The sequence below is a fragment of the Aspergillus ruber genome (genome assembly GCF_000600275.1).
Source record: "Aspergillus ruber CBS 135680 unplaced genomic scaffold scaffold00003, whole genome shotgun sequence".
In the NCBI taxonomy this organism is placed as follows: Eukaryota; Fungi; Ascomycota; class Eurotiomycetes; order Eurotiales; family Aspergillaceae; genus Aspergillus; species Aspergillus ruber.
In genome coordinates, this window is record NW_024467299.1 from 263,077 (window position 1) to 278,650 (window position 15,574).

At 50.1% G+C, this 15,574-nt stretch overlaps 6 protein-coding genes across 6 annotated transcripts; 3 read left to right on the forward strand and 3 right to left on the reverse strand.

Annotated features, from left to right (window-relative positions):
- Positions 1 to 64: 64 nt before the first annotated feature.
- hexA (putative Woronin body protein HexA) lies at positions 65 to 2,176 on the forward strand (the record flags this gene model as incomplete). Its single annotated transcript, XM_040778638.1, has 3 exons — positions 65 to 142; positions 586 to 869; positions 1,144 to 2,176. The coding sequence occupies 3 exons, from the start codon at positions 65 to 67 to the stop codon at positions 2,174 to 2,176; spliced, it is 1,395 nt and encodes a 464-aa protein (XP_040642076.1).
- Positions 2,177 to 3,461: 1,285 nt separating this feature from the next.
- Positions 3,462 to 6,731, reverse strand: EURHEDRAFT_399689 (P-loop containing nucleoside triphosphate hydrolase protein; the record flags this gene model as incomplete). Its single annotated transcript, XM_040779949.1, has 10 exons — positions 3,462 to 4,136; positions 4,207 to 4,383; positions 4,439 to 4,743; positions 4,813 to 4,942; positions 5,048 to 5,231; positions 5,276 to 5,370; positions 5,403 to 5,660; positions 5,866 to 6,065; positions 6,390 to 6,608; positions 6,701 to 6,731. 10 exons carry the CDS (start codon positions 6,729 to 6,731, stop codon positions 3,462 to 3,464), a joined length of 2,274 nt encoding a protein of 757 aa, XP_040642077.1.
- A 269-nt stretch (positions 6,732 to 7,000) lies between these two features.
- Positions 7,001 to 8,861, forward strand: EURHEDRAFT_512646 (cytochrome P450; the record flags this gene model as incomplete). The annotated part of the gene is given in 7 exon segments (XM_040786086.1): positions 7,001 to 7,030; positions 7,278 to 7,394; positions 7,438 to 7,537; positions 7,779 to 7,921; positions 7,994 to 8,300; positions 8,445 to 8,581; positions 8,601 to 8,861. The coding sequence occupies 7 exon segments, from the start codon at positions 7,001 to 7,003 to the stop codon at positions 8,859 to 8,861; spliced, it is 1,095 nt and encodes a 364-aa protein (XP_040642078.1).
- Positions 8,862 to 9,437: 576 nt separating this feature from the next.
- EURHEDRAFT_374481 (putative transcriptional regulator (Cti6)) lies at positions 9,438 to 11,621 on the reverse strand (the record flags this gene model as incomplete). Its single annotated transcript, XM_040778639.1, has 4 exons — positions 9,438 to 10,117; positions 10,191 to 10,441; positions 10,520 to 10,804; positions 11,032 to 11,621. 4 exons carry the CDS (start codon positions 11,619 to 11,621, stop codon positions 9,438 to 9,440), a joined length of 1,806 nt encoding a protein of 601 aa, XP_040642079.1.
- EURHEDRAFT_408730 (uncharacterized protein) lies at positions 11,597 to 12,061 on the reverse strand. The gene is made up of 2 exons (XM_040780901.1): positions 11,726 to 12,061; positions 11,597 to 11,657 (listed from the first exon to the last, which is right to left on the reverse strand). The coding sequence occupies exon 1, from the start codon at positions 12,043 to 12,045 to the stop codon at positions 11,845 to 11,847; it is 201 nt and encodes a 66-aa protein (XP_040642080.1). The 5' UTR covers positions 12,046 to 12,061; the 3' UTR covers positions 11,597 to 11,657; positions 11,726 to 11,844.
- A 1,472-nt stretch (positions 12,062 to 13,533) lies between these two features.
- Positions 13,534 to 15,439, forward strand: EURHEDRAFT_512648 (uncharacterized protein; the record flags this gene model as incomplete). The annotated part of the gene is made up of 3 exons (XM_040786087.1): positions 13,534 to 13,552; positions 13,652 to 14,485; positions 14,523 to 15,439. 3 exons carry the CDS (start codon positions 13,534 to 13,536, stop codon positions 15,437 to 15,439), a joined length of 1,770 nt encoding a protein of 589 aa, XP_040642081.1.
- Between the last annotated feature and the right edge of the window lie 135 nt (positions 15,440 to 15,574).

The window sequence follows — 15,574 nt, forward strand, 5'->3', positions numbered from 1 at the left end:
GGCGGGAACACCGTACAAACATCTTGGGTCGATCTGGTCCGATCCGAATGGCCCGTGGGTTGCCATGGAGATTTCCATGGACGATGCTCGGCTGTTGATCGGCGGCTGGCCAGCCATGTACTTTTACTTCCATGTGAATACTGTATTTTACTGTACTTGTACTGTATGGGTATAGTACCTGTGGAGAGCTGTGCAGCTCAGCTGTAGCTGGATGTATGGAGTAGCTGCGAGAGCTGGCTGAGCAATAATAATGGCTGATGGCCATTATACACCGTAAGTACGTACTCTTTACTCTGTACTCGGTATCATACAGAAACTGACTCAAAAGAACGAGGTTGGATTTCCTAAATTGGCAAAGTCGTAAACAAACACGTAAACACCAAACGGGTATTTCAGCAGCCTCAGTCCTCGCCTTCAATCTGTTCTTTTCCATCCTCATCTCACATTCCTCCAATCTTCCCCCAATCTCAAATCTCACATTCTTCGGATCTTTAAGATCTACTTTTTTTTTTTTTCTATCTCAAAACAGATAGTCTTTTCTCGCCTTTCGAGTTCTTACGTGCTCCGAAAGGCTTTTGAGAAAAGACGCCCCGCAAAGTCGCCAATCTGGACTTTGACGCCCGAGTTCCCATCCCCTTCAGTGTCTTCCCGTCGTCGTACCGGAGTGACGCTGCAAACCATCAACAACCTGCTCCTGCTCCTGTGAACGAGCCGGAACCTGTTGCTTATCCCGTTGAGCATCATCACCACCACCACGAGGACAACCACTCGCTCGTCGACCGGGAAGATACTCGAACGGACGCTCCTGCACTTCCAGATCCCGCTGTTTACGGCAAGGAAGAAGTTCCGCAAGAATTTGTGAATCACCAGTGAGTCTTTATTTATTTTTCCCCCACTGTATTTGTGTATTCAGCTGTATTTCTTGTTTTGTCATGTATGGCGGTGCCAGCTGAAGTGACCTGTTCGGTGAATTGGCTTGTTTTTTTACCCGTAAATCGGGCCAATTTTACGCCCGGTTACGTGTCATAAGCTCGGGCCAATCACAGTCGGTCAATGGGTTTGTTGTTTTGTTTATTTTGGGGCCCACTTTATTTATATCTCCGCGTCCCGTCTAAACATATATTAACCTCTTCCCTCCCCCAGGTACATCGAGGAACCTACTCCTTCTCATACTCCTGCTCTTATTCACGCTCCTCATCACCCTGAGCCTGAACAACCTTTTGATAACCAGCTTGACTTTGTTGAGACTGAATATCGTCGTCGGACCAGTCCTGCTGCCTCCGTCATCAGCTCCTCTTCCAACTCTTACCCTTCTCAAGAGTTGACCCCTTCCTATCCTCAACCTTTCGAGTCTCAAAGCGTCGTCTCTTCGTCGCCTTCCCGAGTCTCGTACACCCCCAGCCAATCTCCGGCTTCTTCTGCTCTTCAGGTTTACCAACCTCAAACCGCTATCCAAAACCACCCTCAGTCCAAGATGGGTTACTACGACGACGACGGTAACTACCACTCCTTCCGCCGCGGTGTCGAGCGTGCTGCCGACCGCATCATGCATCCCTTCCATCATGAGCACCATGACCATCACCACCACCACTCTCACTCTCATCCCAGCTCTCCAAGCCTAAGCCCAAGCCCCAGTCAAGAGTTGGTTGTTGCTGACAACCGTCGCCCAGCAGCCCCCGCCGCCGGTGGTGAGATCCGCGCCATTGAGCGTGGTGGCAACAAGCCCGCTGGCGAGCATGTCCCCATCCCCTGCAACTACATCCGCCTTGGCGACATCTTGATCCTGCAGGGTCGTCCTTGCCAGGTCATCCGTATCTCGGTCTCCCCCCAGACTGGCCAGCACCGCTACCTTGGTGTTGACCTCTTCACCCGCAAGCTCCAGGAGGAGTCGAGCTTCATCGACAACCCCTCGCCCTCCGTCGTTGTCCAGACCATGCTCGGCCCTGTCTACAAGACCTACCGCATTCTGGACATCTACGAGGACCAGACCATCGTCGCAATGACCGAGTCTGGTGACGTCCGCCAGGGTCTCCAGGTCGTTCCCCAGGGTGACCTCTTCAACCGTATCCGCAAGGCCTACGGTGAGGGCCGTGGCTCTGTCCGCGCTGTTGTCATCAACGACGCTGGCCGTGAGCTCGTCGTTGACTACAAGGTCATCCACGCTTCCCGTCTGTAAGCCTGTCGCACAGCTATGGGTCAGGTTAATATGATTGAGGTACGTTTTGGTTAAGCTTCCCGTCCCGAACCGTTTCACATTCCTCGGATCGTATCCCTTGCTAACCCGTTTTTGTGTTACAGCATTTTTCCTTTGTCGTTCCTTTTGTGATGGAAAATAATATTAAACCCCAGTTCACTTACCAATGACTGTTTACGATGCTTGTATTTTCGGATGGAGGATCATGCGTGATGAGATTGGCCTGTCTTCGGAGAATTGTTACGTTAATATCTCTTGTATCAAACTTGGCCATCTTTGTATCTAGCTACCTAATGATCATATTGTTTAGTCTACTAATTTTCTTGGATTTGTAATGGAGTCTCGGTGTTTAAGAGTTGTTTGTTTACTCCACGTGTTTGTAAACGTGCATGGGTGAGGACACGTACTCTTTCATGCGGACATGGTCTTTGCTGAGGGAATTAGAAACACCTCCGTCAGATCCCTGCGCGTCGCATGAACAGCTAATGATGTACACTTAAGCCAGCAAATTCATACCGATTTGATTTTCTCGATATAGCGCATCCAGCAAATAAACAAAGCATTTGATCAGTATCAGCATGAACACTATATGTAAATCCGCTTATGTATTTAGTCGTCACGTCACGACCAAATCCGACCGACTCGAATGCAGGCGGCCACGGTTTTGTGGATACTTATAACGAATTCAAGTCCTCGATCTTATTCAATCCTAGTGGGCTCAAATTCTGTTGCAAGGGAGACCATTTCCCGAAAGATAAATGGTAAAGGTGACCTGTTTGCTCTGTACACCAAATATATATGTTGCTTGCCCAACAACATCCAGCAATATATTGACAGCGAAGAAATATGCACCCTGTCATTTTGACCGCCTACATCCAAAGTTGCCAATATACGTATCCCATGTGTTTGTGCCCGCAATCCAATCTATGCCAGAGAGGACTATCGCAAAGGGTAAGGCATTACACTATGAATTGGCACGTGGTATTTTAAGCAGCGATTGAGTTATGGCTGGCATACGAGATTGTAAATCCGGCAGAATTTCGGGGCGGTGCATAATGGCAGAAACCCACCGGGTGCATACTTTGTTGCGTGAGACTGAGACGTACTGCCTTGCTTTTAGCAGGGAAAAAAAAAATATAATATAATAAAATAAATAAACTTCAATTGTTACACATAGGATATATAAATGAATAATAATCACTAAGGAGCTTGAATAGAACGACAAAAAAAAAAAAAAAAAAGAGCTCACGTTCCAAGATTTTGAGCCTCACACATCATCGGATAAAGCCTTCCCTTCCTCCACATGACTCCCAACCTCCACAATCCTCCCACCCCCAAAAACACAAATAAGATCCGCGTTCCGAACAGTCGACAACCGATGTGCAACCGCCACCGTAATCCTACCCCCCCGCGAAGCCGCCCCATCCAGGGTCTCCTGCACAATGCACTCCGACAGCGTGTCCAGTGCACTCGTCGCTTCGTCTAATAGTAGCAGGCGCGGGTCCCGTAGTAATGTTCTCGCGATCGCTATGCGCTGCCGCTGTCCACCGGAGAGCTGCGTCCCATTGTTCTCGCATGGTGTTTGGAGCCCGTCGGGTAGGGAGGAGATGAAGTCCCGTGCGTTGGCAGCGCGGCAGGCGGTTTCGATGGCGCTGTCGGGGAATGATGGTGTGTTTTCTCCAGTCCCAGTTCCGGGCAGTTGGTTGGGCAGCGGCGTCCCCATGGAGATGTTTTCACGGATGGTGCTGGGGTAGAGCGTGGGCTCTTGCTGTACGAGGGCTACTTGGTTTCGGTATAGTCGTGGGTTCATTGAGTCTAAGTTTCTGGCGCTGATCGTGAGGCGGCCGGATATGGGGTCGTAGAAACGCTCGAGAAGGCCGATCATGGTGTCCTTTCCGCAGCCGGATGCGCCGACGAAAGCTATGAATTGGCCTTTTTTGATCTACACTGGAAATCAGTTGACATGCTTTGTGACTCGATTTGAAAGGGAGAGGGGGTAAGGGCTGGCTTACATGAAGGTCAATGCCACGGAGTACGCGAGCATGGGGTCTCGTTGGGTAAGAGAAATGAATCTTTTCGAGATCGAGTGAGTCGAAGTTGTCAGGGCCAATGTCACGATTTTCTGCATTTTCGCGAATAGTGGGTTGAAGCTGCTCGAGCCAGAATATGTGGTTGGCTGCGTTTGTTGCCTGAAAGAAGCTTTTAGCATCTTGCATCCAGAGAAATTTTGGAGTATCGCCTTACTGCTTGAGAAGCCGAAAAGCACAGAAGCTTGCTAGGAAGCAATACTAAACACTGCGTGAATGCGAAAGGAAGCATAATAAGAAACAGCGGCTTCGTAGAAGCTGAAATTGCATCGTCTAGCTCTTGCGTGTATTGCCCCAAGACTGACGTTCCGATTGCCAACGAGGATACTGTTCTAATGGCATTTACTGCTTCTGAAGCAATTGACGCACTCGCAGAAAATGAAAATGTTTTCGATATTTTGTAGTCCATGGCAACTTCCATTCTGATACGAGCATAGCCGGACACCAGCATGGGCGGAAGTCCTGCTAGGATGATCACGAGGCCGAGCTTTCAAGCATGAACCAAGGCCAGTATGCAGCAAGCCACTATACCCATGGTTGCAGTCAATATCAGAGCAACATTGAAGCCCATGAGCTCAAACACAGCCTGTGGATAAGAGTCTGCTCGGCTCGTCAGGGCACCAGTGGTGTTTTCGGTACGGCCAAAAAATTCGAGGTCTTGCTTGAGCATGTCGTTGACGATTTATCTTCGGTACTTGTGATTGAGTGTTTTTGAATCAAATCAGTCAAAGCGATATTCATCCAGGAATTGCGTGCATAGTCCTACCTGTGCCACGATATTCGATGACCATCCGACAGCGAAGTAGACAATAAGGGAGCCAAGTCCTAGTACGAGAAACGTAAGGGCAAAGAAGTTTCCTTTCTGCTGCATCTTTGTTCCGGTGAGCTGAAACACGTCAATGAACCTTGACATCAAGATAGCTTGACCAGGGTATGAAGCAGCTGTGATTCTGTTCAGCCTCAGTACCCAGAAATTTTGTTTCAATGTTTATACCTGCTGCCAAACATCCCAGCACCAGGATCATATAAGTCCATTTTAACTCCGGAGAGGATTGATCCAGTCGCCAAACCGTGTGAAGGTGCCCTATTCTTTTCCAATCGTCAAAATCACACCGACTAACCTGCTTGTCCAATATCTCTTTTGTCGGCGTCGAGTACCGGGTTGATTTACTAGTAAGCTTAGGTAGATCTGCCTCGCTCGTCTCTTCCGCGCTATTTGAAATACTTTCAGAGTCTCCCGTGGCCGCGGATAGATCCTCAGCCTGCACAAGCCGCGCATATGCACCATTTGATTCCAAGAGTGACCTGTGCGTGCCTTGCTCAGAAATGCGGCCATTGTCCATGACCACAATATTGTCCGCGCCTCGTATAGTGACTAGCTTGTGTGCAATAGTGAGTTATGCGCGCCTGCGAGACATTGTCCAGAGCTCGCTGAACAACTTCCTCGGCATGGGGGTCAAGTGCGCTGGTTGCCTCGTCGAGGAGAAGGATTCGCGGCTGTGAGACAATACTTCGAGCAATTGCGACTCACTGCTTCTGTCCGCCTGACGTCGGTCATCGGCCTCTTCAATTTATCATGCTTACTTTCGTGCTCTTAGGACAATTTTGTTTACGCCTTTCATCCCATTCATTATAATATTCTGCTATGCCATCGAGGCAGGAGACAGTGAGGGCTTGCGTCGAATGCATGTCTTCGTTAAATCCATCGAATGTACCTGCCAGCACTCCAACGCCATTTCCAAACATCATCGCCTCTTCCAGGTCTTCCACGGTGTCACTGTGCGCTATAATGGATTAAAATCGTCACCATTGTTATTTCAAAGAGAGCAGGTACGGCTTCGAACTGAGATGGATGCGCATTTGAGTGCCCTTGGGTTACAGCCTCAGCCTAGTATTGGCCACCGTGGGCAAGAAACAGATCACATGGCATCTTCAATCATGCCCAGCGTAGAAATTGCTGAGAACCAGGATTCTGAAGAAAGTGACTGGGGGCAGCAGGGTCTGTGGCTGGGGAACTGGCTTTCCTTCAACCAGCAAATGATGGGTGTGTTGGACCATAATGATTTTGCCATTCTGACCGAGTTCTCGGGTTTAATAAGTATACGTACATATGTATATGCAGTCAACCGCCTGTTTACTTTTTGCGCGTAATGTATAATTTTGAACTCTCAATACCATCAAAAGACATTGCAATGTCCAATTCTCTGGCCGTCTTTCGCGGCGGCAATTATTAAGAGATGATAGTGATGAAAGTTCTCGAGCTCGACCCATTGTATCAGAAATAGCCACAGTAATATCATGATGGTTTGTACATTTGGCATCTGCCTCTACGCGTTTTCAAATAGTCCGGGAGAAGAACAACTTGAAAAGCCCGATACACCCGGCGGCTCCATTACCCCTTAATTGTTGGACCACGTACGGAACTCTTTCCCCGCGCTTGGGAAAGGCATTACGGAGCCTTCGGGACGCCAATGGCGATCTGGACGGACATTTAGGAGCGCTCACCCCCAATGCCCGAAACTCCGAAGTGAAGGAGCTCTCGGTTTGTGCTATTCTGGGCCTTGCTGACAATGGGCTGCCCTGTGAGATTAGCCATTTATATAAACAGCATTTGTCCGTTCATGGTGATTCCATCATTCGTTTATTCACTTTGTGTATGTCTGTCATTAACAACCCTATTCGAAAGTTTTAGCTACCCGCAAGCTCAGTATCTGCCAAGATGGTCCCTGAATTGGTTACCAACGTTCTGGTATCTCCTATTTTTGGGACATTTTTAAATATAATTCTCATATAGCTTCTTTATGATGCGGCCTGCGGACCACAGCTTTATCCCGATTTCGCGCAGCAGGCATCGACACAAAGGATGGCCATTCCCAGGGGCTTGCGAAGGCTCGGGAGAATTGATTCACCCATGGGAAGGAAATCCTTGATCAGGGCCTGAGACAGGCAGGTATTCGTATTCTTCGGCTGTAGAGTGGTGGATTATGCTTCAGTAGTTTGCAAGCTGCTTCCAGGTCTATACGGACATCGGGCCCAAGCTTGTCCCACCCAACAGATTCGCAGACGAGATACGCAACCACCCTGATTTGCATTTTGGTAAGGCCATTTCCAATGTATGTGGTATTGCAACCGTTTGGTCTCCAGCCTGTCTGAAAGTGTGACCAGGAATTCTCTGGGTCATACCCCGGATTCAAGCCCTTTACTTCAGACAGCTCATCTCAGGCTGTCGTCAACACTGTAAAGGAAGGCTCACGCAGTCACTCAGTTAAGTTGTCTCGGCAGCCTCCAATGTATGACTGGTACTAACAGTGTTTGTCCATCCCACAGATATTATTACCGAGGGGCTAGCAGACGAGACATCCAAGGCTATCAGTGAGCTCTTCGGTGAGCCGGAAAGTAGGTGACTTCTCAGATTCCGGGCAGAATGCTAGAACGCGACCTGCCTCGCGTAATCTCTTTCATATTCTGCAGGCTAACAAAATAAAAACTTATTACAGCTTGGACGGAAATCACATATAAACCGAAGCTTCTGCAGCTGGTTGCTCGTATTTCATCACGGGTCTTCATCGGCCCGGAGCTATGTACCAACGAGGAATGGCTCAACATCAGCCAACAATACGTCATTGAGTCGTTCATTGCTGTGCGCACCCTGTGACAATGGCATTTTTCCTTGCGTCCTATTGTCCATTGGTTTCTGCCAGAATGCCGCCAGCTCCGAGCAACTCTCGACCAGACGCGCAGAATCCTCAACGCTGTCATCGAGAAACGCCGGGAGAATAATCGCCAGACATGCGAGGCTGGACAACGTCTTTCCAAGATGGCAGACACAATCGGCTGGATGGGTGAGGCCGCCAAAGGACAGCCGTACGACGTAGCGACGGCTCAGCTTGGTCTCTCACTTGCCGCCATTCATGCCACGACCGAAATGGTGAGCGGTCTCATCGGTGATCTTTGCACCAATCCCGAATATTTGAACCTCTGCGCAATGAGATTGTCTTGGTTTTGGGTGACAAGAGCTGGTGAAAGAGGGCCCTGCATGATTTAAAACTCATGGATAGTGTAATGAAGGAGTCGCAGAGACACCACTTTGGCGATATCGGCGAGCTCCGTTCCCTGGCACGTCGAGCCTGAAAAATTGCTAACGTCATGATCTCCGCACTAAGCTGCAATGCATCGAGTCGCTGAAATGCCAATCACTCTGTCAGATGGGACACGGATCCCCAAAGGCGCTATTACTATGGTTAGCATCGACATGATGTATGATGAAGGCCTATTCCCGAGCCACATAAATACAGAGTCGGTTTGTTGAGATGCGCTAGCAACCTGGACATGAGCACCGTTGGCAATTCGTTTCGACTTCACCCGAGCATCTCGTCTTTGGTCACGGCAAGCATGCTTGCCCCGGACCATTTTTTGCCGGGAATGAGATCAAGGTCGTGCTGATCTACCTGCTGATGAAATATGATCGGAAGTTCACGGCTGAGGGTCACAAAGCAGACAAGTCCTTTGGCCAGGAGACGGATACAGATCCAACTGCGAAGGCGATGATCACAAAGAGGACACAAGACATTGTGCTTTGAGGATATACTGGACAGCAGCAAGTCTCCGTAGATACATAGTCAATTTGAGTTAATGGAGGTGGCATAAATCATAGCATGAGCGACCGAGAGAAACAAAACAATTGAGTCAGGAAACAGAATCAAATTAAATATTTCCATTAAGATGACCAAACAACCAACAAATGACCAACCGATAGACCAGGCAACAGATCAAAACTCCCCAACGCAGCCATTTTTGCAAACAAACGGAAACAAATGAGAACAATTGCATTGCGATGAACAGCGAAAGCCAAATCTCAGACGCCAGATCCAATGGTATGAATATCCCATGATGAATAGATCAAGAAAGCAAGTAAGCAAGCATGATGATGGTCGGTTCAAAAAGCGTAAGTGTGCGGACATAGTATACATATAATTTCCCCATGGCGCGTGGGACGGAGTGGTAGCAAAACAGGGTATCGTGTATCGTGTATATTCAGCAAAAAGAAAAAGAAAAGTTCCCTTCGAATGCATGATATATAGAGAAGGGGATAGAGGAGGCTTTTGGAGGCGTAAGTGTATGAGGGGCAAGTGAGGAGACAGGTAGGAAGGTGAAGGTCACCTCTCTCCAAATCTGCCATACTCCTGTTGCCATTTCATAAGATGGCGCGTGAGCACATCCATCATTTCGAGGCTGTTGAGTTCCTTGAACCCTTTCTCCTTCGAAGGTTGAGATTCGCCGTCTGTTGCTGGCCCGGATTCCCCACCCTCGCTGGCGGCGGTCGATGGTGGCATGCCGACCTCTCCTAGGTCCGCTGTACCTGCGGCACCGTTTAGCCGATCGCCGTTGCCCGCCAGACTGGAATTCTCCCCCGCAACTGCCATCTCGACCTGCATGCGGGAGATAAACTCTAAGATCCCAGCCACACGACGCTTCATCTCATTCATCGTCGTCCGTTGTGGATGCATATACCGTGGACGACTTGGTTTCCCCGACTCGCCGCCATTGACATGCGGCCGCGGCGAGTCTGCGCCGTTATCATGTGACACACCCCGCCGCGGGGAATTTGTTGAGCCAACGTCAAGCCCATTCCCGTTCATGTCCCGATCCCGTGTATATTGGTTGCGTCCAACGCGACCACCGCGACGCGCAGGTGGCCTCCCGGACTTGCGCGTGGATGGACGAGAGGGCGCTGGTTCTGGTGCTGCAGAAGGAGCTGGTGTGCCTGGACTGGGTTGCGAGGGTTCGGGCTCGTTAACCACGGGTTTCGTTGGAGAACCGACCTCATGATCTGATTCTGCGGTTTCATTGAGTTAGCCTCTCTTCTGCAATCGGATGTGTTCTTTTCGAATTGTGGAATTACAACTTACCATCGTTTCGATCTATCCGTCCTTTCCGACGGTTGGCAGTATCTGGACGTTCAGGTTCAGGCTCCTCTGGCTCTTTGGTTTCTTTATCGCGCTGGTTTCGTGATGCTGTCTTTTGTTTCTTGGCGCCATTGGTGGCAGCTTTTGCTTTCGACTCATCCTCAGATGCGGGCTGTGATATCGAATTGCTCTGTTTAGAAGTGGCGGTTGGAGACGGGGAGCTAGTACGTGGTCGTTTGGGCACTTGTTTAAAGCTGGACGTAGGAAAAAGCATGTCAGCACTTGACCACTCTAGCAAAACGTCCAGTTCATTGCACCAATTGTCAACTTACGCTTCACTATCACTTCGACTTCTCTTGCCTCTGCGGGTTGCGACCTCATCGGCCGTCGATTTATTTTCTTCCTTGCTCTCCTCGATCGCACGTCGAAGCTGTTCCTCTTCGTCGTATGCAGCATCGCGACTGTTCATCGTCGAACGGCGTTTGATGCTTGAGGATTCGTTCTGTCGAGATTTGGAGTCCTTCGACCGTCTGGAGCTATTGTCTCTGGAAGAGTCTCGAGAAGAGGCAGGCGGGGACAAGGGGGGCGCGACAGGAAGATATGAGGAGGAATGCTGTCTGCAAGACCGTAAGCGAGATGTCCGCATTGTTGCAAATGATGATGGAAGTGCTGCGTAGAGTACTACACGAAGTACCGAACAGCAACAGTTGAGCTTCATAAAGAGAACAGCAGAGGCGTCCAAGCGAGCCAATATGCAAAAGAAAGGCCACCAGCCCTTCAAGGCCAACAAAGAAACCAAAGAAATCCAAAAGAGGAAATGAAACATTGGAAGACAGATACTCACCCATTTGGTTCATTTTTTATTTGGTGGAGGTCTTTCCGACACTCTTCGCAGTAGTATTCATCAGGACTCATGGCCTCATCCATAATTCCCACACAACCGCCATGCTGCCAGACCTTGCAGGCGTCACATTGGATGAACATACTGCCAATGTCATCAGACATCAAGTCTGATCCATCATTTGGCAGATGCGAGGGTCTCTCGTCCCTACCATTGCGACCGAAGGTCTCTCGACGGGAGGGCGGCAGGCCCGGGTATTCTTGTTGTCCACAGAGACACCGAGTGACCTCTTCTTCCTCCTCTTCATCCCCTTCTTCTTCATATTCCTCACCCTCTCCAGGCCTCAGCGGGTCTTGTTCTTCATCTCCTCGGGCGCGGCGCTGCCGCGTCTGTGGGAAGTCATTTTTCGGATCGACATCGTCGGTGGACTGGGACCGCTGGGTGGAGGATCTCCGAGGAGAGGAGATTTTGTGATTCGAACGGGTGCTTCTTTCTCGAGTCATGGAGGATGAGGAGCTAGAGGAGTTGGTATGTTGGAGAACGGCTGGCGAGGGTTGGGAGGTGCGGGCTCGAGAAGAGCGACGAGGCGTCATGACGGGGAAGGAACGCAATAAGGATAGGAGAGGACTCTGCAGTCGACGAAAGTGATTAATTATAAGAACGAATAGAAACAATGAAGGAATCACGTAGACACTACTCGTGAGCAGGTTCTGTCGCACGCGGTGGAGAGACGAGCTTTTGCAGCGAGTGCAAAGAGAAAAAGCAGGCAATTGCGATAGGAGAGAACAAGCAGAGCTCAAAACAGCGAAAACAAGCTCATGACACAAAGCCGAGGACTACATAGTCTGGCAGGATAACGTATATAGGGAAGAGAGACGAAGAGCGGGGGAGCAGAGGAGAAGAGGAAGAAGAATGCGAGAGCAGTAGCAGCAGGACGAGGAACGGACTGAGAGCGAAGCGGACCGACTGGCGCGGATTTCTTGTTGCGGGTAATTCCCCAATTACCACTCGCCGCATTTAGCAGTCGCTTTGCTTCCTTTTACTGTTCACAACGCAAAGAAAATGGAAATAATCATGATTTGTACTTGAATTGAAGTAAGATTCTCTTTTGTGTTCCAGACACTGACTCTTCTGGATAGCGATAGGTATGCTCCCTGCTGTGCCGGCAAAACCCCGCTTCTTCGCGCAACCGACGCGACTGAACCTCCCTCGTTCCTTTCCCCTCTATATCGCGAATGACGAAAGTATATCCGGGCGATCGAAGCTATGCCAATCGATAGCCTACGTGACGGCCCCGAAAAGTTGCATGATGCAGAGACAGAGCAACAGTTGACGGTGTTTTGCCGTTACCCGGTCATCACGGCGTCAGACAGCTAAAACCAGCCAAAACCGTGGATGGATTCCAGACGAAAATCAGAGTCAGTTGATATGTATTTCAACGATACTTCGAGCTGTATGAGATCCGCTGTGGTGGTACAATCTGCTTCGCCTAGCTATTTCGCGTTCCTGACGGGCGTGTCGCCCGGTAGCCGTCCAGTGGTCGGGATGGATATCACTTACACAATCAGGACAAAGACACCCAGGTATCCAGGTATATGGAGGATATACGTACAGGGATATGCAGATTGACTGCCACTTGCGCATAAGAGCCCTCTCCAGATGGTCCACACAGGGCAGCTTCCCGAGGGTTACTGCAGGTACCAAAATTTTAAGTTGAGTAGTGAAGCGTAGCTACTATAAAGCATATCCTCTATTCAATAACTCTTCTATATTCCTCCCTATAATCTCGTCCGTACGGAGTAAAGAACAATCGTTGTCTCTGGTGTGTGTTGAGCAGTCATCAGAACTACCTAATCGGGACTAGTGCGGTGGCATCTTGACTTTCCACATTGGGGACTCTCGTCCCCTCCACATTCAACTCTCCAGATAATTACAAACCAACCCCCCCCCTCGCATTTGCTTCCTTTCCCCAGGCGCTACTCTTTTCTCGCCTGTTGTTGTTCCCGCAGCATTTGCATTTTTTGCATTTCTTATGCCTCGTCTCATTCTGAGATTGTAGCGTGCCTCTCCTTTTCTCGGTTCTCAGACTCTGCATGGAGACGGGCGGATTCTCGGTTCCTGTTGTGTGTAAGTCCAAATCTCTCTGGATTCGGAGTTGTGCATTAAATGTGCCTTGTTGGAAAAGAATGCCCCCCGGCTATTTTTTTTTATATTTTTCATTTGCGTCTACCCTATACTTTCGCGGGCGTTAGTTGTGGGCATGGACAACATGGCACTGACTATGTGGCTCAAGACAGTCCGGACCTAGAATTATTTCCCCGGATCCCTTCTTTCCTTTGATGCATCCATACACGTTCGCTCAACTTTGACACGTGAAAACGACTACTCAAAAGAAAAGAAGGCAAAGAAGTGAAAAAAAGTGTGTGACTCGGTGATCTCCACTAGTAGTGGACTGGCCTTCAGCTGTGATTGTGTATGGAAAGATCACAACTGGCAGCCTGCATTATGACTACAGCTACGTTGAGTATGTTGCCTTTTCATTTCCCACAGAAGGGGCAGGAAGCAAGTGCTTGCTTCTGCTCTGGTCGTGCCTCGGTTACTGATCGACATCACCCCTCTATAGATGGGGCATTCAATTCGGCCGCGGATACACCTTCACCCGTCTATCCAGACCGATTAATCCGACCTCTCCCCAGACGGACCTTGCGCTCACGTCTATCCCTCGATGCCGCCGATTCGATTCTATATCCTCCGACGCCCGCTGCAACCCAAGTCTTCCACGGCGTGCCGATAGATAGCGGGGATGTTGAGAATGACTCAAAGGTCTATGTACAGGAGTCCGTGGAGCATGAATGTCCAGACTGCAACTCGTGGCATCACTTTTATGAGGATGACGTAAGTTGTGACTGTGACAGCGCTGATGAGGATGGTCCTGTTGTGGTACGGCGGAGTGCTGGTTTCCGGGGGGCTTCTCTGTCTCCGTCGGCTTCGAGCTCTCACCTCCAGAGGATTCCGGTTAACGGAGAAGGGGCCCGTCAAATCAAGTCTGCTTCAGCAGGCCCTGATGGGTATGATGCCTTCGAGAACACCAACAACAAGAAGAAACGCAAGATCCCAACACCGGGGAACATGGGCAATAACCATTCTAGCTTGTCTCCAGAGTTTTCTGCTATGGGTCTCGCGACATCGGCACCGTCGACGCCTTCCGCAATGACAGCTGATACTTTGACTTATTATGGTGTGGGCAATCCGGCGTCTCCGGTTGGGAGCGGGGTTTCCGGTTCAGGCAGAGGCCGCCTTGGGCGCCAGGTGCCTCGCAGTGGCAGTGGAAAAATTCCATTGTCAGTCCAAACTCAAATTGGTTTTGTAAATGGTCGGTTGCCATCTCGTCAGAGCGGACTGTTGTCCTTTCAGGAACAACAGGTACTCCCGTTCTCCCCTGTTCTTTTCTTTTGGCGTGAATAGTGTGACTCACATGTTCCTCCCGTCCGCAGGTGACCCCGCCAGGAATTCAAGCCAAGGTATCATTTCGGCCGCCATCGCAAACGCTGCTGCGGTCTCCTCTCCGCCAAGGGGCCTTAGTAATGCCAGCTTGCTTGACCAGCAAAACAATGCCACGACGCCCACAAAGACCCAGTTCACCTTCACTTGTGAATCGAACTCTTCCAAAGGCATGGCAATGCAGCCACAAAGCACCTTCTCCGCACAGCTCCGCTCGCCCACCTCGCCCCTTTCCGCGATGGCACATAATCCCCGAAGCTTTTCCACGCAGGGTACACAAACAAGCCCAAGTATGACGGCACAAGCCAATCAGCAATATCAGCAATCATCGCAGGCGCAGCAACAACCTCATGAAGGGTCCGTTCCCGAACCGGCCAACGCTGGCAGGAAGAAGAAGCGGTCCCCGGGCAGTATCTATGCGTTGGCTGCACGCCAACGAAAAATCCAGCAGCAGTATGCCAATCTTCACCACCCTCCGAGCATTGAAGATCTCTGGATTTGCGAGTTTTGCGAGTATGAGAGTATCTTTGGTCGTCCACCAGAGGCTTTGATTCGGCAATATGAGATCAAGGATCGCAAGGAGCGGAAGCGATTGGCGGAGAAAAAGAGACTGCTCGAGAAGGCTAAAATGAAGGGGCGGAAGAATAAAAAAGCCACCAAAAATGCAACAAAGAATACCGCGGCTCAGCCCGGCTACGATCGTGCGTCTGTCGATCATTCGTCTGCGGGGGGGTCAGGAGGCGGCCATGAAGATGATTATAATGATTATGATGAAGAGCCGGCTCCCGTCCCGGGTCCGCCACCCGCCTCTTTCAAGCCGCCATTACCCCCAGAGCATCAACCCAGGATGCCCGCGAACTCCACAGTTCTGCCTGGTGCAATGGATTCAGAAACGAGTCGACCACCATGACAATGGCGCCAATGGCCCACAGATCGTCCGCTGCGCGTCCATTGCTCGCGCGGGCTGGACCTGGCCAATGGTGCTCGATCTGTCAATGGGGTCGAAGCTGTTTTTGCATTTGCTTTCTGCTTCTTTTATTTTCCT

Bases quoted from the DNA above. Each gene is read 5' to 3' on its own strand.
- EURHEDRAFT_408730 (XM_040780901.1), bottom strand. From the start codon at position 12,045: ATGCGGCGAGTGGTAATTGGGGAATTACCCGCAACAAGAAATCCGCGC.